General features: G+C 54.8%; 1 protein-coding gene across 1 annotated transcript; it reads left to right on the top strand.

Moving 5' to 3' along the window:
- Positions 1–11,345: 11,345 nt before the first annotated feature.
- LOC130259444 (ATP-sensitive inward rectifier potassium channel 12) lies at positions 11,346–15,983 on the top strand. Its single transcript, XM_056503717.1, has one exon. It carries the CDS (start codon positions 11,346–11,348, stop codon positions 12,633–12,635), a length of 1,290 nt encoding a protein of 429 aa, XP_056359692.1. The 3' UTR covers positions 12,636–15,983.
- Positions 15,984–19,515: the final 3,532 nt, after the last annotated feature.

The raw sequence follows: 19,515 nt of genomic DNA, 5'->3' as shown, positions 1-19,515 counted from the left end.
GCGGTTGGTGCTTTGCAAGCTGCCATGTAAACCCCGCCACGGAGATGCGGCTGGATAACGTGGGAGCGCCTGTGCTCTGGTTTCAGCTCATTTTCCTCGCTGTCATTAGTTTAAATTTCCGAGGGAGCCTGTGCTTGGCATCAGACGCTGTCATCCTTTAATTTAACAAATGCAAGAACGGGAGCGTTTCCAAGTGGAGTGATTAGAAACGTCCCGCTCCATCCCGCAGCCGCGGTGCCGGGCGCTGGCCGGGCCTCGCCCCGCGCTGTCCCCGCCGACGGGGCTGAGACCTCCCACACTCGTCACACGGCTGTGACATCCCATCATCATCGCCATCCCATCATCATCGCCATCCCATCATCATCGCCATCCCATCATCGCCATCCCATCATCGCCACCCCATCATCGCCATCCCCGCCCGCTGCTCAGCGCTCTCAGGACCTGCCGATGGCCCGGCTGGCAAGGAGCAACAGGGGTTGGATGCAGGAGCGCAGCTCGGACAGGGCAGGGAGGGGCCGTGCCCCCCGTGCGGCCCCCACAGCAGCCACCGAGACCCCGCCACCCCTTCGCCCTGGCAAGGCCCTTCTCCGCCCCCGGGTTTGCGTAGGATGCCGCGTGTCCCCCCTAAGCTGCTTAATGAGGGTTAAGAAGCTAACGGGCTTATTTCCAACAATGATTTCCACAGCTCTGCAGGTGTCCCTGGAAGCCGAGTGGCCCTGCTCCCACCCCGGAGCATCCTGCTGGTATTCCCACCAGCCGGCCTGTGCTGCCATGAGCTTGTCAGTGCTCAGCCAGCTGCCTGAGTCACATCAGTGGCTGTTTTCAGGGGGTTTAAACACCCTGTTGCAAAGACCCAGGCTGTGGTTTGGGTAGGGAAGGGGAGGAGGGGGGTGGCATCCCTATGGATACATCCCCCACCGCCCTGTCCCTCTCGCTCTGCCTCCAGAGCATCTCTGCAGCATCCCTGGGCGGTCGCCTGGAGACGGCCGCCGCGGGTTGCCACAGCGACGGAGCCTTCGCTCAGCATCCCTCCAACTCCGCAGCCTTGGCCGAAGTTGGGCGAGAGAAAAATACCCCAGGGAAGAGACTCCGTCCTCCCCTGGGGTAGCAAGCACAGGGCTGGGGAAACTGAGGCAGAGCTGGTGCTGTGAGGTGATGGAGTAGGGTTTGCAAGTTGTTTGTGGGGTGTAATGGGGTAAAGAGTGATGGAAATGGGGCTGGTGGAGGGCAGGGGGTACTTGCAGTCTCTGGGGTGGGGGCAGCACTCTGGGGGGCAGGTGCTGGTGCGGCACCTTCACATGAGTCCTCCCAGCAGCAGCCATCGGTTGTCACCATGGCAATGCCAGCTGTGCTCAGGTTGTCATCTGTTGTGACATCCAGCGTGTGCTGGGGTGGGCTGCAGGGATGTGCACACCCTGGGAGATCAGCCACCCCTTGGGTTTCCTGCACAGGATGGGGAGACTGGCCACAAAACCATCAGGGTCCCTCAGGGATGGGGTTCCACAGGGTGAGACAGTGGCACAGGCTGGTGCCTGGCCTGGGGACTCTGCAGCGAGGGAGAGGAGGGTGAAGCCCTTTGGGGTGACTGTGGCAGTGGGGGCCCCACCAGCCCCACCATGGAGGGCTCCCCCATCCCAAGCCTATAATTAAAGACCATGTCCGTGGAGGGCGAGCAGAGGTTACGTAACTTCGGCGTTTGGAAAATTCTTTCTGCTCCCTTATCGGCTTTATAAATATCTCGACCTGGGGCCAGGCCAGGCAGGGGGAAGGCGATGACAGGGGCTGCTGCCAGTCCCCACGCTCAGGCCCCTCCAGCCTCTATGCCTCAGTTTCCCCATCTCTATGGACAAAAGCATCCCTGCTTCTCCCATTGCTGTGCTAAAGAGAGGGTTCCTTGCTGTCTATGGGAGCAATGAGTGTTTCTCCCCTTCAACAGAAAACGAGGGGGATTTTTCTTCCTCTCCTGGAATAGGCTTGAGGGTGGTTTTGGGTCACAGAACTCCTTAAGTGGCAAGACCAAAGAAGCATGGTCCTGCCTGCAGGACTTACTGCCTTGCCCTAATCTGGTATCACATGCCCCAGGTTTGAAATTGTTGATGTCCTAAAAATCCCTGGGTGGGGCCCATGCAGTGCCTTAGCCACTGCAGGATGCTGGGGGTGGGTGCCTGGCTGCTCCCCCTGCTCCACACAGCACCATCCCTGAGCCAGGGGACAGTGGGATGCTGCTGCATGGCTGGTGACCACTGCAGGAGGCCCAGGCTCTGAGGGGGGCTGGAGCAGGTCCCCTGCTCACGTGCACTTGCATTTACGCCACTTGCAGAGTTGTGTGCCCGCGGGGATGGCGGAGGGCGGCCGGGGCCGTGTCGATAGGAGCACGCACAGCACAGCGGCCAAGGGCAGCGTTGTGTAACTCTCCGTGAGGCTCTTCACCAGGGGCATGTCACCGTGTCCCAATGCCACCAGACTTGGCCCCTGCCCCAGCCACGGGGTCCTTTTGCTCTGTGCCCTCCCATTGCCATCACGGCCACCCAGCCATGCCACGATGCTGTGTGGTGTCTATTTTTACCTCTCAAGGGATGCTGGTGGGCAGGACCAGGACCCCAGGGGTTCTGCAGGCTGTTGTCGATGGCAGCAGTATGACACCACCTTTACCTCCCCAAATCTTCCTGTGACAGCATTTTGGGTTTGCCTGCTGGTGCCCTTCTCCTTGTCAGCCCATGTGTGCACACACAGCAGTGCCCGGGCTTGCCAATGCTGGGCTTTGCACTCGCCTTGTTCATTGTAGGGTTGCCCAAGGACACATGTGGGGGTTGTTATTTTAAAATAAATAGGGATCCCTTCATTGCTGTTGTGATCCTGCAGTGTGTGCCTGAGCAAGCCACCCACCAGTGACCTGATCTGTGCAAAGGAGCAGAGGGGGAACACAGGCAGATGTGCACCAAACCTTGATGGTTTAAAAATGACCTTTTAAATGCCTTAAATGCCCAGATGTCTGCTACAGAGTCTGGGTCTGCTGAGCCCCTTAACAACGAAACCTGAGGTTGGGGCACAGAAATAATGAGTCATTTTAGGGACCTCAGTGTCTGTCTGGTTCTTTCATGGCCACCTCAATTTGAGCAGAGCTTTCCAAGCAAGGTGGGAGGAACAATGGGTGCCCTGTGTGGTGGCAATGGGTGCTGTAGCATGTGGCAGTGCAGAGTCCACAGCACCTCACCCCCAGGCTGTGGGCTACCAGCATCAGTGGATGCTGACGTCGGGCAGAGATTTGACTTCTTGCTGCCAGGGCCAGGCTGAGAGGGCACCCATGGCTGGTCCCCGTGGGCAGGGAATGAGGGAGGATTAATTGAGTCTCTGATCTCTGACGGCGAGAGGGGACGAGAGCAGTGACCCCCCCAGCGTTACGCAATGCCTGTGCTAAATCTTCATGCAGCAGATAAAGACGGTCCCCAAAATACCCTGCCCTGCCTTTGCTGCCCTTCAGCTACTTGGGTTTGGGGTCATGCCTGAAGTTTGGGTTGTCTGGTTCTCCAGTGACAGCAAAGAAGGGTTAAAAGGGCAGAAACATTGGGACAGAAACCTGTTACCCCCTGGAAAGGAGATTTCCTCCAAACAGGCTCTGCTTGAGGAATGAGCACTTTAAAGGGAGCCTTCACAAGATTTTGAAGACACTGAAACTCATGAACTGGTGTTGGGAGAGCCATGAGCTGGAGGAAAACTACTAGCTGCAAAAACAGTGCAAGGGCCTTTTTTGTTTTGAGGATGCTGGACAGCATCACGAGTGTGCCAGGGGAGTTGGACACTTCCAGCAGAAAAGGAGGGGGATTTTTCATCCTCTCCTGAGAAGATGGAGTTTGTGTCATGGCCATCATTAAACAGCAAAGTGGTCTTGCCTTGGGACACCAACTGCCTGGCACCACTGTCTGATCCACCAGTTTGGATCCACCATCCTTCTGGCTGGTCCTTCACTTCCCGAAAATCTCTGAATTCCCCTCCAAACTGTTTCTATTCCATCGCCCCTGGGACCACTAAGGCATCTGGGGCTCCCCACCGCTGTCCCAGCACGATTCCCCTCCCTGCCCCTCGGAAATGCCCCTGAAGGTGCACATCCCCCCGGCTGGCGGTGTCTCCGGGGCCGCGGCCGAGGTGCCATGTGCTGTACATGTAGGGAAGCAGCGGGGCTGTAATCTGAGCTGGCAGCAATCAGGCAGGACTGGGCAGAGTCCCGGCACCGCGCTCTGCTCCCGCTGCCACCGCGGTAAGTAGAGCCGGGAGCGCGGCTCTCCCCGGGCCGGCGTGTCCTTTCCCTCCCTGCTGGGGCTGACAGTCGCCTTTAGGGCTCTGCTGACACCTTAACCCACGGCAGTGCCAAAGAGCACTGGGAACACAGCAGCACTTCGGGGGTGGAAATGACAACTTCACCCCGGCACGGCCGTGGAGCCAGGAGAGCTCCTGGGACTGTGGGACACGGGCTGTATTTCTCACCGAGAGTTGAGCAATTGTTAGTGTTTGGATGGAGCAGGAATGACAGTGGGTTTAAGATCCAAAAGAGGATGGAAGGTGGTGATGAGCAGTTGATGGCTCAGCCTTGCTTACATCCCAGCTCTCCTGGCTGGAAGGGATGTGTGTATCCTGAGCTGGCTCTCGTGGTCACCCCGCTCCTTTCCGTGCAGATTCCCAGCTGGAATGTCACCACGGGGAGATGCCATGGCTCTCCCCACAGCAGCTCCGTCCCTCCCAACCCGCTGTGAGTGTTGCACCTTCAGGATAAACATTTCCTGGGCGCGGCTCTGCCCACACTCGCGACTTCCCTGGAGCGGGAGAGGCTCCTGGAGTGGGGGGTTCTGATAGGTGAGAACGAGTGAAAACCTGCCTTGGGAGTAATGGGATTTGGGAAAGAGGCCTCAGCTGGAACCAGGCAAGGGGGAGGTCCAGGATTAATCTTGCTGAACGAGGACGAATGGAAGCAGATCCATCATCTCCTGCCTCTGACCCTGAGGTGTGAAAGGCCTCTCGAAATAATCCATGCCTGTGATATCCCAGGGATGCTTCCAATCATTGGTGTTACCTTCAGGGTAGGAAGCCCTCAGCACTGCGCCCTCAGCTCGTTTCTGTCTGATTGGTGATGAAATCCACTTGGAGACATTTGCCCTTTCTGCCTCTCTGTTCCCTTTCTTCCCACGGTGGTTTTTAGCAGCTGGATGCTCCCCCCTTGGTCAGGGCCAGGGCTGGGGCAGGGGTGTTGCCTCTCCCCTGAGCCTCTTGGTATGTGCTGGATGGGAACCTGCCATTCCCAAAGGAAATCCATGTCCCTGCAGAGGCCCCAGCTATGGCAGGCAGGATGAGGCTGACTGATTCCAGCTCTGCCATCATCTGTTCAGCCCCATTGCTGGGGAATTTGGGGCTGGAGCTGGAGCCCAGCATGTATCTGGATTTGGGAACATGCAGGAGGCACCAGGGCCGTGTGATGGAGACACTCCAAGGTCACCAACCCATCCAAGAACATCCTCTGGGCCCACACTATCCAGGGATGGGTTTTTTTGGGAGGGAAGTTCCCACCACGGCCTGAGCAGGGAACGGGACTTGCTTGGGTACTTGTACAACCCACTGGTACCTTGGGCACACTGGACTAGGAGGTATTTCAGTTCTAAGCCCTGGGCACCTCCCAGCCATGCATCCCACTTAGTGGGGCTCCTCTTCACCCTCCAAAGACCCTTCTGATCCAGCTCCAGCCATCTCCACCACCAGAGTGCCAACCCCACCAGCTTTGAGGCTCCTGGGACACTGCTACCACGGCAGGGCACAGGGACAGGGAACCCAGCATTGCTGCTGCAGAACTTTAATTTACAGGGCCCTGGGGCTGCTGGGAGCAGATCTCTGACGTCCTGTGAGTCAAATCCTGCTGGGTGCAGTGTCTGGTGCATCAGCAGGCTGGGAAACCTCCCCTCCCCCTCGCTAAATCCCTTCCCCGGCGCAGGACAGTAGGTTACGGGACTCGACCAGAGGTTGGATTTAAGGAGATTACAATTTCTCCCCCAGGATAATCTAGAAATTCAATTAAAACTCTCTGTCTCCTGCCCGGGCTGCAGCAGGGCCCCGGGGCACTCTGTGCCCTGCAGCCATGGCCGGGGAGCGCTGGGGTCCCCCCGGGCACACACCAGGTAAGGGCTGACCCCTCCCAGATCCGGCCAGAGCCCCCTGCCTGGGGAGGAGCTGGGGCTCTGCCCCTTCCCAGGGGGATTTCCTGGGATATTAACACCCATCCTCTGAGCTGGGGCAGCTGGGGGGCTGTGGGGGTCTGCAGGGGGCTGTGGGGAGGGGTAAGGGGGTACCCCAGAGGTTTGGGTGGGAGTCATGGGGGCAGGGCAGTCTGGCTGCATCTCCTGGGGTTTTGGGGTGTCCTTTGGCAGCCCCTGATACAGGTGGTCCCTTCCAAGGCCTGCAGCCCCCTTGCCCTCATCCTTTTCCCCAGCCATGTCCTGCTGTCCGGGTGTATGGATGTGAGGGGATGGAAAAACAACCTGTGATTTCCAGGAGGATGATTTCAAGACCCAGGGGGTGGCAGAGCTGGCTGTGACTTGGGGTGACTATGGATGTTGTGGCATTCCCAGATCCCTCTGATACTGTCCTGCAGCAGGGTGGATGCACAGCCCCGGGGTCCTGTCACTGCAGGGTGTGGGTGCTGGAACAGGGATGGGTGCTGGACTGGGATGCTCAGTCCCCACATCACACCATGGAGTTTTGGGGCTGAAAAAATGCTCAGTGCAGCCTCTGAAAGGGTCTTTCCCGGGATCTCTCCGACCCAGGGCACATTTAGCAGGAGTTTTAGAGTGCTTAAGCACAAGCCCATCACCCTGCAGAGGCCACCTGGCCCCAGTGGTGACGGATGCTGCACGTGGCTCTTTTTCCTTCTCCTGTACCCGTGGCGTCCACACGTGGCTCGGGGGACAGGGATGAGCCAGCATCTCTCCAGGCACCCTGTCACCTCAGGTCTTGCCACCCAGGGCCTTCCTTGTGCCTCAGTTTCCCTTCTGCATGTGCCACCAAGGCTTGCAGACAGCTATTTCTTGACTGTTTGTTGGAAATAGAGGAGTGTGGAGGGTCCTGGGAAGGGGTGTGTGCCCGTGGTGGTTTTCTTCCCCTGTCCCTGCCAAAACAGAGCAGTTTTTTCTCATTAGGGATGCTCTGTGGTGGGAGCCTCTTTCCTGTCCTCCCTGGCAGTGGAGAGGAAACAGGGGGCCATTTATTCTCATTTATTCTTTATATGTCCTGACCTGGCCTGCCTTGTGCTGACCCTTAAATTTTTGGCAGTGCTCAAAGACAGGGCATTGTGGAAGGAGTTATTCAGGCATTGCTGCTGCCCTGGTGTGGCTCGGGGAGCCTCCAGCCCCTGAGCTGCCTCCCCTCGCTTTGTGAGTGCCTGGGGAGGGGTGGCAGTGTCGGGACGGGATGAGCAGGGGATATTTGGGTTTCCTCAGCTGTGCCGCACGCCGAGCTCGCTCCTCGCCGCTGACATTGCTGTCCTGCCGCTGGGGCATGAAGGGCATCGCCGCGGGAGATAGCAGCGTTATCTGCGGCGCAGGGCAGCGTTATCTGCGGCGCAGGGCAGGCAGCAGCCCCGCGTGTGACCCGCTCACGCCATCCCCTCCTGCCCTGTCACCTCTCCGGCCCCGCGCACAGGGGACCTGCCAGCCCATCATCCCCAAACTCCGCTCCTCCGAGTCCCCACCTGAGCACAGCCCGCTTCTGTGCACACTTCCATGAGAAAATCCACGCTGGGAGGCTGCAAGAGGGGGGTGGCAGCCGAAACTCCAGAGGTGCGGGGAAAGGTGTGATGATAAATCACATTGGCACATTCAACCGGCTCTAACTAATGACTCCCCCGGCATCCAACACATTTTCCCAGCGTGCTGGCTGTTCCGAATATTGTTGTAACATTTAACATCCCCTTTTAAGAAAGAAAAAAAAAAAAAATAAATAAATAAAATTAACTGTGCAGTTGGCAGATTGCTGGAGGCGCTGGGATGCTCGGCGGGGAAGCGCTCCGCGGTGGGAGCTGGGCTGCTGCAGTTTCGTGGCAGGAGTTCTTGCCTCTCTTAGCTCATTAGCTGGGGCAGTCCACGGCGTCTCTGCCTTAGGAGCCGCGGGGAGCCGGGGCCGCTCATTCCCGAAACTCGTATTATGAGCCTGTTTTGTTTTCTGCGCTAACGCTGTTAGCTCTGCACGGGACGCGTGGCACGAGCAGCAGGGGATGGTCCCGGTCCTGCCCCACTCCCAGCGTGGGTTTGTCTGCGGGCAGGGATTGTCAGGGGAAGTTTTGATTTTGTTCCTGTCTGGGAAAATTGCGGTAGGCAGGTTTGTGAAACTCCTGGGAAGCAGGCGGGAAGGGGGAATACCTCCAGGAACACCCCAGGGGAAGTCCTGGCTGCGGGGCGATGCCAGGGGGGTGCTGGAGGATGCGCTCCTGAGCCAGGGAGATGTAGGGTGAGCACGGGGATGCTGTCCCCAGCTGGTCCCTGTCAGAGCCCGTCCAGCCACGGCTTTCCTTGTGTTTGCATGAGCGCTCTCCCATCCTGAGCCTCCCGCAGCGGCAGCGTCGGGCTCCAGCCTTCAAATTTAAACCAAACCAGAAATTCAGCTTTCAGCGAACTCGAGAAAGTGTATTTCCAAACAAAACTGTGCTAAATAAAGGACGAGCCGCAGGCGGCCGCCTGCTCCGGCACATCCACTTTGCTGCCTTTATTTAGCTGCCGTCTCTCCAGGCTGCTGCTGCCGGCCCGGGACGGGGGGGTCTGTCCCCCAGGAGCTTCGGGAACCACTCGGTCCGGGAATGTGGGGTCCCAGATGGGAAAGGGGCTGTATCACAAGAATTTCCCTGTACCCAAAACAGAGTCGGTTCTTTGGGTCTGTCCTGGCACCACCCCGCAGCAGAGGGGTCCCTGAAATTCTGTGTGACATGGGAAAGGGGAAAAGGGAAAGGGAAAAGGAGAGTGAAGAGGGAATGAAGGAATGAAGGAATGAAGGACGGAAGTAAGGAGGAAAGAAGGAAGGAAGGAACAGAGAAAACAAGAGTGGAAAGAAGGAATGAGGGATGGGGAAAGGGGTGCAGGCAGGGGGAACAGTGATGGTGACGGGGAGCCTGAGGGTCCCTGGAAACATCACCCCAGGTGAGGGCAGCGCTGCCGCCTCTGCTGTCACCCGGGCACAGCTCCTCTTCCAGCACAGTTAATCCAGACCCCAGCTAATCCTCTCACAGGTCACTGGGGGCTCATTGCATTTTGTTCACTTCTCAAATGCATCTAGAATTAATTAAAAAAACCCGACTCTAAATTCCTCATGTGGCAAAAGCATTCGGTGTACTGCCCTGGGGTGAGACAGAGGGGTGATAGAGGAGCAGCCTTTTCTGGCCCAAAATGCTCATGTCTTGTTTTACAAAAAGAGGAGAAACATTAATGAATGCAGTCAGGATGGACAGGAGGAAGACTCGGGGTGGGAGACCATGTTGGTGTTGGGCAGATCAGCTCTGCAAGGCCACTTTTGTCCTGTTTGACTTTCAGAGACTATAAGATTGTAAATATTTACTATTAATATTAACTGTTTGTTTCTATTTAACTCTTCCCTGTGGTTCCAAAGAGGGAGAATCTCTTGTTCCATGTGTGAGCAATCCTTTGGTCTGCTGAGATGCCAGCAAACTACTGTGGCTCTTGAAAAATCAACTTTGGGGATAAAAATGCTTGTGCTTGGATTGCATCAAGGGGAAATGTGTTGTTTGGTGTAAGGTGGTGGCACACATGGTTCTGTGTCCAAACCTGGGAGGTTTGGGCTGGCTTTAGTGCCCCTGCTTGTGGTGCAGAGGGTTTCTTGACTCTCAGGCTGGATTTGGGGAGCATTTCCGTAACAGGCAGTGCAGGGTATCATTGCGAGCCGGGATGATGCAGCCCCAGGCAGGTTGTGCCTGGCAATGCTCCCTGCTGCTGGCTGGCCCTGGACACTGTGTAATGGAAAGGGTGTGTTTGTCCCAGCATGTCCCCGGGCACTGGAGCTGATTGCAGGGATCGAGCGCATCGATCGGCCGGCGGATCCGGCACAGCCTGTCCAGCCCCGCGGCCTCGCCGGCTCCAGGCAGGAGCTGGGCTTTCATGGGGGCTCTGCACCCCTCCCCAGGGCTGCTGCCCTGTGCTCACTGCCAGAAAGGCACTTCCGTCCTCAGTGGTGCTAAGTAATAGGGTGACCAGTGGCAGGGGGTGGTGTGTGGAGAGTTCCTGTGGTGCCATCTCTTTGAGGTGCTTGGGATGTGCCCCATGGCTTCTCCACAATCCTGTCCACTCCATGAGGGGCTGGGGGGTTCCAGCAGCCTGGCACAGTGTCACTGTCTTCCCTGATCACATGCTCACCTCCACCATGGGGGCCCACCAGGCTTGGACCACCTCTCCCATGTCCATGTCACCTCTCTCCCAAGCAAAGTTGAGTGCAGGTCCTTGACCCTGCAGCTGAGCCTTCTAGAAGGGACCAAAACAGCTCCCCATTCCCCAGTGGCAGTTGTTCTTTCACGAGACTTGGCCAGCTGAACCCATCCGTGACCGTGGATGGCTCCATGTCCCAATGGATACGTTGGGAAAATTGCTCCTCAGAACATCTGCCTTGAGCAAGTACCTTCCTGGAGCCTTCTCCAACCGGATGCACGTTGGCTGTGTCCTCTCCCACCCCGGGCAGGGGGACAGAGGTTAAATCCACATCTCCCTGTGCTTTCCCTGGAGCCCAGAAGAGCTGGTGCTCTGAGGTCGGCGCTGGGCTGGGCATCGATCCATCTGGCACGGGCAACGCGAACTGATGGAGCCGCTTCCAGGAGTACCTTTATTGGTATCTGTGTCCCAAGGAGAACAGCTCGGCCTCTCTGCTTTCCTCTCTGGTGGCAGAGCTCGTGGGAAAAGTGAAGTGGAGAAACTCCAGGTTTTTCATCTGCTTGTTGAATGTCCTACAAATGCACTAAGATTCGTTCGCTCACTTTGTGAACAAATGCTAACACCTTCTCCCTTTCCTCTGTGTGTCTTTTGGGACCAGCCCAGCCAAGGAAGGGAGAACTAGAGCAGAGTAGGACGTTGTCACTCAACATCAGAACCATTGGCCAAGCAGCCCTTCGGGTCCCTGTGCCATGAGTGGTAACAGCCCTGTCTCTGTTTTCTCATTGCAGAGCCTCTCACGGGATCCACGTGGTGACGTGGCAGCCAAGACGTGGAAGTTTGGGACTTCTCTTCCACCGCAGCAGAATTTGGGGGGTGGGCAGGGGTGGGTCGGGGGACACTGGGAGTCGCAAGACCCTTCACCTTCACTGTGGGCCTGGCTCAGGGATGACTACAGGGAGAGTCAACCCTTACAGCATCGTGTCCTCTGAGGAAGACGGGCTGAGGTTGACCACCATGCCAGGTATCAACGGCTTTGGCAATGGGAAAATCCACACCAGGAGGAAATGCAGGAACAGGTTTGTAAAGAAGAATGGTCAGTGCAACGTGGAGTTCACCAACATGGATGACAAGCCACAGAGGTACATTGCAGACATGTTCACCACGTGCGTTGACATCCGCTGGAGGTATATGCTCTTGCTCTTTTCCCTGGCATTTCTGGTGTCCTGGTTATTGTTTGGGCTGATTTTCTGGCTAATTGCACTCATTCATGGAGACCTAGAAAACCCGGGTGGAGACGATACTTTCAAGCCTTGCGTTCTGCAGGTCAATGGCTTTGTGGCTGCTTTTCTGTTCTCCATCGAGACCCAAACGACGATCGGGTACGGCTTCCGCTGCGTGACCGAGGAGTGTCCGCTCGCCGTCTTCATGGTGGTGGTTCAGTCCATCGTGGGCTGTATAATCGACTCTTTCATGATTGGTGCAATAATGGCAAAAATGGCCAGGCCCAAAAAACGGGCCCAGACATTACTCTTCAGCCATAACGCAGTAGTGGCGATGAGAGATGGAAAACTCTGCCTGATGTGGAGAGTTGGGAACCTACGGAAAAGCCACATAGTAGAAGCCCACGTACGAGCTCAGCTAATTAAGCCCAGGATCACAGAGGAAGGGGAGTACATCCCACTCGACCAAATAGACATTGACGTGGGGTTTGATAAAGGCTTGGACCGTATTTTCTTGGTGTCTCCCATCACCATTCTCCACGAGATCAATGAAGACAGCCCCTTGTTTGGGATCAGCCGCCAGGACTTGGAGACAGATGACTTTGAGATCGTCGTCATCCTGGAGGGCATGGTAGAAGCCACAGCCATGACGACGCAAGCTCGGAGCTCCTACCTGGCCAGTGAGATACTGTGGGGCCACCGCTTCGAGCCTGTCTTGTTCGAGGAGAAAAACCAGTACAAAGTAGACTATTCCCACTTCCACAAAACCTACGAGGTCCCATCCACCCCCCGCTGCAGCGCCAAGGACTTGGTGGAGAACAAATTCCTGCTGCCCAGCACCAACTCCTTCTGCTACGAGAACGAGCTGGCCTTCATGAGCCGCGACGAGGAAGAGGAAGACGATGACAGCCGGGGTCTGGAGGACCTCAGCCCTGACAACAGGCACGAGTTCGACAGGCTGCAAGCCACAATAGCGTTGGATCAGCGGTCGTACAGGAGGGAGTCGGAAATATGACTCTTGGTCCTTCCGTTGACTTTTCCAAGGGTATTTTTTTTCCTCCTCTAATCTCTTCCCCTACAACCCGCTCAAATTATGCAGAACAATGCAAGTGCCATAGGAATGCTTGAGAAATTAGTATCGTTCATAGTTTTCAGTTTCATCGCAATAACCACTGAGCGGTCTGCAGGAGGGGACGGTGGCAGGCCACGGCGCGTCCCCCGCGCCCGGCGCCCGCGGCGGGGCCCACGGCTCTGGGGGATGGATGGACAGATGGATGGAAGGATGGAAGGATGGACAGAAGGAAGGATGAGGAGAGGAGGGTCCGTGGGGCGTGGGCAGGTGCTCGCCCCGCGCAGCCCCGTGGGGCTTTGCTCTCCCTGCGGGGAAAATGCCGAGCACTGCGAGATCCAAAAAGAGGGAATATCAGGAAACAAATCTTACTCTCTCTCTTTCTTTGCTTTTTTTTTGGTTTTTTTTTGTTTTCCTTTTATTTTTTTAACTGAGCAGCAACAACAAAACAATTGCTCCTTCGGCAGGCGGTCTGGTTCAGTTGCACAAGAACAACACTTGAAATAACATGCAACATTAATGTACTTCTTTTTAATTTGGGGAAAAAACAGGGGAGGGAGGTGAGAGGGTTTTTAATTTTTTCACCGCACCGTTTGGGAGACTGTTTACCAAAATAATAATAATAATTATTATTATAATTATAACAATAATAATAATAATATTGAATCTGAAAGAAGTCATTCAGTATTTTTTAAAAATGAGCAAGGGAATGAAGAAGCCACTGGGCTCCTTTGAGGGGGTGACTTGTTGGGCAAATACAAGACCTAAAATTTAAGATTGCATCCAATTTTGGGGTGTTTTTTTTACCACTGGCATGGCTTCATAGGCAGAAAACAGATGCAAGTGACTGTAGGTATGTGGCAGTGAATGAAAGTAGTGGAATTATTGACAAAGGAATAAGAATTGACAAAGGTAATAAGAATAAGCAGGGCTGTGAGAGGAAAAAGCATTGTAAACATGGTAATTAGCAGATTTCTGGAAATGTTGGATTTTGGGGTGGAAATGGGGTCTGGAGCATCAGCTGCTGAAGTGTTGGGTCTCCCCCAACATCTCTGATGGGGAATTCATAAGGTTCACCATAACTGGGACAAAATGTTGAAAAGCACAAAAAGGAGAGTGGAGAGCTCTCAAAACTGGGAATTTCCCCACTTTTCTGACGAATTTGGTATCTTTCTTCCTTGAAGAATATTTTCAAACATGGAAATCAACGGGGAAAGTCATCTTGTTGGGCTGCATTTCTAGTCCTGGAGCTATGTCCCTGCCAGGCTGGGCTTTATGAATTCCCAACCCACCAGAGGGTCCTGCTTCAGAGACAGATGTTTTCCCCAAAACAACAGATGCCAGTCGAGAAAATCACCCCATCCTGCTCTTCAGCCCATCCCTGTGTCCCAGCCTCAAGGTGGATTGTGCCTTAGAGATGTGAACTCATCCCGTGTCCCAGCCCTTCTCCACAGACCCCATCCTGCATCCCCCCCTCCGGGTGACGCCCCTTTTGCTCTGCAGCACCCACATCCCATCCTCCACCGCCTTTCAGGCTGCCCTTGGTGACAGCCTGGTTCAGCTTTAGCTCCGGCACAAGGCAAAGCACCCCACGCACGGGAAGCCTCCTCTCCTGCCCTCCTCCCACGGAGGGAAGGAGCAGGAAGGGGCAGGTTTGTGGGTCCCTTCATCTGGCTGTGCTGCTCGTTGGTGCTCTGGGAGCCAAGATCCGGCTCCCTGCTCCCTGTGGCCATGGGAAAGGCTTTGTACCCACGGGCATCCCCCATCTGAGCCTGGCCATGGAGCCCGTGGGGAGAGGGCTCAGCAGTGGGGTCTGCACAGCATTTCGGCTGTGATGGGCTCCCGGTGCTTTTCCCCCCACAGCTCACGCCAGGGAAGGCGAGTCCTGAGGTCAGGACTTGCTGTGGCACATCCAAACATGGGTGGCAGAAGCAGGATTTGTCCTGTGTCCCCATCCCCATCTTCTTCTTGCCAAGGGCTCTGGGGAATGGCTGCCCCGAGTGTCCCACTGTGCCACCGAGCACCGTGCTGGGGACAGGGGCATCATCCCTGCTGAGTTTCTTCCCACCAGTGTCTGTCACCATCACCCCCCACTGCCCACCAAGGGGCTGCTCTGTTTCTGGCTTCCACTAAAACCACTCCAGGGGCAGCACTGGGAGGCAGTTTTTTAGCACTGAGTGCCCCAAATATGTTTTCCCCAAAAGTGGGGACACGTAGGGACATGCCATTGAGCTCCAGCCATGACATTTCTGTTTCTAAGGCAGCAAAGGCGGATGCCATCCCATCACCACTCCCTTTGCTCCTGGGGGGATGCTTTTACCCCCTGCTTTTTGCACCACAGAGTCTGGGGGGTGGGAAGGATGGAGGGGGGGCAGAGAGATTTTGTGTGAGCACTACTTATTTATTTTTTTAAAACAAATGCTTTTAAGTGGTTTTAGGTTCTTTTGAATAAATAATAATTATTAAAAAAAAAAATAAAAGGTGCACATCTTGCTGCTGTAGAGTTCTCAGAGGGTTAACTTCTTTATAAATATATATATATATCACAGTAAATATTTGTATAAAAACAAAAGAGAAATAGAGATGTCTTTAAGTAAATTATTGCTTTTAAAGAAACTTCTATGATTGTACAGTGTTACCTGGGAGAATAGAATAATATATACAGATGTATTTTTAACCTGCTGTGTAGGAGGATGTGAACTGGGACAGGGAGCGCCTGTGGCTGGCACTGTGAGGGGATTTTGGACCTTCCCTGACCCCTGTTCATGCACCCCCTTCTCCAAACCCTCCTAGTGAGGGTCTAGCTCTGCTGAGATGTCCTGTATCTACTGTATAGTCTTTGTCCTGACCATGGACCACGCTGGTACATTGTGTATAAATATTATTTTTGCCTACCTGTGAGGGCTCAGAGCTCCTGGTCTTTTTCCTACCACCAGGGAGCATCGGGAAAGCTGCCCAGCCATAGTTTAAACACATCAATTGTCAAAGAAAGTGGGGAAAAGGAAAAAGAAAAGGAAAAAGGGTAGAAAAAGCCCAAGCTCAGCACTTGGGTTTCTTTAGAGGGCTGGGAAGGCACAGGGATGCTCTGGGGGTGTGGGGGTTTGTGGAGAGGAATCCCTGTGGGAAGGGGTTTGGAGACGAGCAAGGTGAAATGTCCCCCCACCAAAACCACCCAGCTGCTCCATCCCTGCAGTTTACTGCGGCGTGACCCCTGGAGGATGGCAGGAGTCCGAGGAAGGAGAGAGCCACTAATCCTCTTGGCCAGCATCCCGCAGGGATTGCCCTGGCCCGGGGCTCGGGCAGCAGCAGCTCCCCAAACCGGGGCTCGGGGCTGCGCCTGCTGCTGCTCCCACAAAAAACTCCCCAGCGAGAGCAGAAAGCAGCCGCATCCCCGCGCCCCAAATCCACCTCTGGGAGAGCATCCTGCGCCCTGGGGGCTCCTCACTGGGCCGGGGGCCGTGCCCGGGGCCATCGGGACGAGCCTTAGCTTCTCAGCACCGAATTCAGTGCACTTTGTATTTAGGGCTGGGACAATCACTTAGCGCTCGACCTGCCGCGATTCGGTGCCTGCTTGACCTTCAAACCTTTTGTAGGAGATGATTTCAGAGCCACCTTTTCTATCTTTAATAAGGCAGAACAAATATGTTTATTTTTAAACCCTCCTGCTCTTTCCTTTCCTCTCGTGCTGACAACCAAAAGAGTTCCCTGTGTGTGTCCCCCCTCCTCTCCCATTTCTTGCACGCAGCTGTGTCCGGCCACATCCTGCTCTGCCACCCCCAATTCAGGAATGCTACCACGGGGGGGTTGGCACAGGGCAGGATCCAGACCTGTCACGAGCAGGGACAGGACGTGGGACAGTGCCCGACACGATGCCACCCATCCAGCTGTGCACATCTGTCCTGCTGCCCTCTCCCAGGGCACCATCTCCCCCCAACACACCCCAGTGCTCCCCCAGGCTTGGCCCCACGTGGGTTTGGGGACAGACACCCAGCACCAGTTCACATGGCAGGTTGGAAACTGGGAGCACTGGTTTCCCAGGGGTAAAACACAGAGTCTGTTCGCTGGGGCAATGGTGGTAGAGAGGCTGAGGGATGCAATGAAGTATCTGTACCTTTTCCACCTCCGGTGTTTCTCTGTCTCATTGCACATATATTTGAGATATATGTGACAATGTATATATATATTTGTAAAATGTATTTCAGATGACAAAACTGGCCAATTTTATGTTATTTTAAATATATTATATATATTATATATAAGAGTCTCCAAAAGATATAAATAGACTAGAGAAAATAATATAAATATGTAATAAATGTATTTTGATCTATTTAAAATATCTCGCGTCATGCTGTATATTTTAAAGATCATAGTGAAGTGTCTGCCTGTAGCCAACTTCCAACGTGTTTCCAAGTCTGTCAGTTGTCACACATACAGGATATGTGGAGCAAACTTTGAGCAAGACTGGGGCCAGCACAACAGAGATTATTTTTCAGAGCCTTTTAGCCAACACCCATCCTGCTGCCTTTAGGCAGGAGCAGAAAACACACACCTGAATTTTTCCTGGAGGATAATTCTCTTCCCTGCTGCAGGAATGCTCAGAATCCCAGCCCCTCCCTGGGTACCACTGCCTCAGTGCCCTGCCCTGATGGGCTCAGCCATGCAGGGAGCCCGGAGATGGGAAAATGTGTCTGGAACTCAGGCAGAACGAGCCCAGTCATCCAAAACCGACCCAACAAATCTTCCCAGAGCAACCTTGATCCCCTTGGGCCCTGCCAGGATCTATTTCCTACGGGCATTGCCTCCTGTGGGGACCTCAGGGGACATCACGCCGTGTCCAAGAGACACTTTAAATGTCATTAATGGTACTTCACGGCTGAAGGAGAGCTGAGACAGTGTGTGAGATGCTATTTACGGAGAGGTTAATGGCCTGGTGGACACTGAGCCCCTGGATTTGCCATCCTGGATTTTCCTCCTGGCTTTCACACCTGGCTGCCACAGGGAACGGGGCTCATGTACTGACACAACCTGGGGAAATTATCCCTCATCATTCCTCAGGCTGGGCACGGGGCTGAATCCAGTTCAGGTGACTGATTGCTTATAATTTCCACCCACCACTAATGATCTGTTGGGTCCCATCAGCCCCGTCCCTTTCACTGTAAGGAAGTTTTTTACTCATTAAAAAAAAATTCCTGCCAGCCACTCACTCTAATCATCACAGAGAGGGCTGGGGCTAAGCAAGATTTAAGAGGAAAGCCTGTTTAATTTAGCAAAGGGGGAGAGAGACTGAGAGGTGACTTGATTACAGCATTTGTCAAGGGGAGGATACACTGGTACAAAGAGGTAACTTAATCTAGCAGGGAGAGGCATAATAACCACCTCTTCCTGGAAGCTGAAGCCAGACAAATCTATCTTGGAAATAAGGAGCGATCTTTTAATAATGATTAGCTATTAGAACAAGCCACCAATCTCTGTCTCTTAATGCCTTTAAATCTGGACCAGATGCTTTTCTGGAAGCTTTTTTTTTTATGCTGAGGAGAGGAGCAGGGGGTTCTTGGGGACTGTAATGGCCTGTTACAGGCAGGCAGGAGAGGAGATGGGAAACACTCTGCTCCACAAAGCACGGGCTGATCTGGGGAAGGAGAATGCCAGGGAGGAGGCGGGGGATGCTGTGGCAGGCCCTGGCAGCATCTCTGCGGGGACACCAGGGCCCGTGCAGCAGCTTCCCACGGCTCCCGTGCCGCCGCCCGCGGGTTCGCTCTGCACAGCCTTGGCACTGCAAACCCCAGCGCAGCTTCTGTGGAAGCCTTTAGTGATTCAGGAGCCGGCAGCTCCCTGGGGACGGCTCCCACTGCCTCCAGAATCCCTCCCTCAGTGGCTGCTTGTACAGAAATCCCCAGGGAGCCGAGCTGATGCTGGCACCACGGGAAATGTGCTGCCGGGGTGTTTGCTCCTTGCTTTATTTCCCACCGTCCTCATCTTCCAGAGCTGAACTAAGGGGTGGGAGCAGCAGGGATGGGAAGGCAGCGGGTGGCTCTGAGGGAAATGAACTTGCTTACACCCCACAGGCCTGGCTGGGAACTTTTCAGCAGGGATGGGCAGCAGTGTAATGAGTCTGGGGCTGTTTCTTAGCTGGCAATCTCCACTTCCAATATTCAAGATACCTTTAATGGCTAACACCCTCTCTGAACTCACATTGCATCAGCCCTCACTGGATGCCCTCCTGCCTCTTTCTCTCTGGATTCAAGGGATCAGAGCATCTCTCTATGCCCTTGCAAAGGTTTTTGGCCTCCCCAAGAGCAGGAGCTTTTCATCAGCTTGGATGAGTTTTGCTCAAACTGGCTTAGCCAGTCTGTCAAAAAGAGGCAGAGAGTGGGCAGAGGGACTGGGAACACTGAATTCCCACCAGGACCTCATCTCAGAGGGATGAAGGCAAGGAACTCTGCCCTGGCCTCACTGGAGATGCTGCTTCTCCATCCAGCCTGGATTCACCCTCTCTCCAGGCTGCTCCAAGAGCCCCAGACCCAACAGAACCCCCCTAAATTTGCTCCTGTGCCCAACTGAGTTGCCCCAGTGCCATTCCAGGTGTCCAGGAGGAGCTCAGGGCGATACCCAGGGATGCTGGGTTGTCTCTGGGGGTAACCATAGTAACAGAGCAGCATCTCTGCTCTCCTGCTGGCAATTTGCTTCTTCATCCTACATTAAGGTGGACCCTCTCCAGCTCCTTTCTCCCCCTCCATAAGGACAATACCAAAAGCTCTCCCAGAGGGACCAGCTCTTCCACTCCATCCCACACCAGGTTTCATCCCACTGAAAAACAGGATCCTGC

The sequence above is a fragment of the Oenanthe melanoleuca genome, chromosome 14 (genome assembly GCF_029582105.1).
Source record: "Oenanthe melanoleuca isolate GR-GAL-2019-014 chromosome 14, OMel1.0, whole genome shotgun sequence".
In the NCBI taxonomy this organism is placed as follows: domain Eukaryota; kingdom Metazoa; phylum Chordata; class Aves; order Passeriformes; family Muscicapidae; genus Oenanthe; species Oenanthe melanoleuca.
Note: the sequence above shows the minus strand (reverse complement) of the source record. Positions and strands in the feature narration are given on the sequence as shown.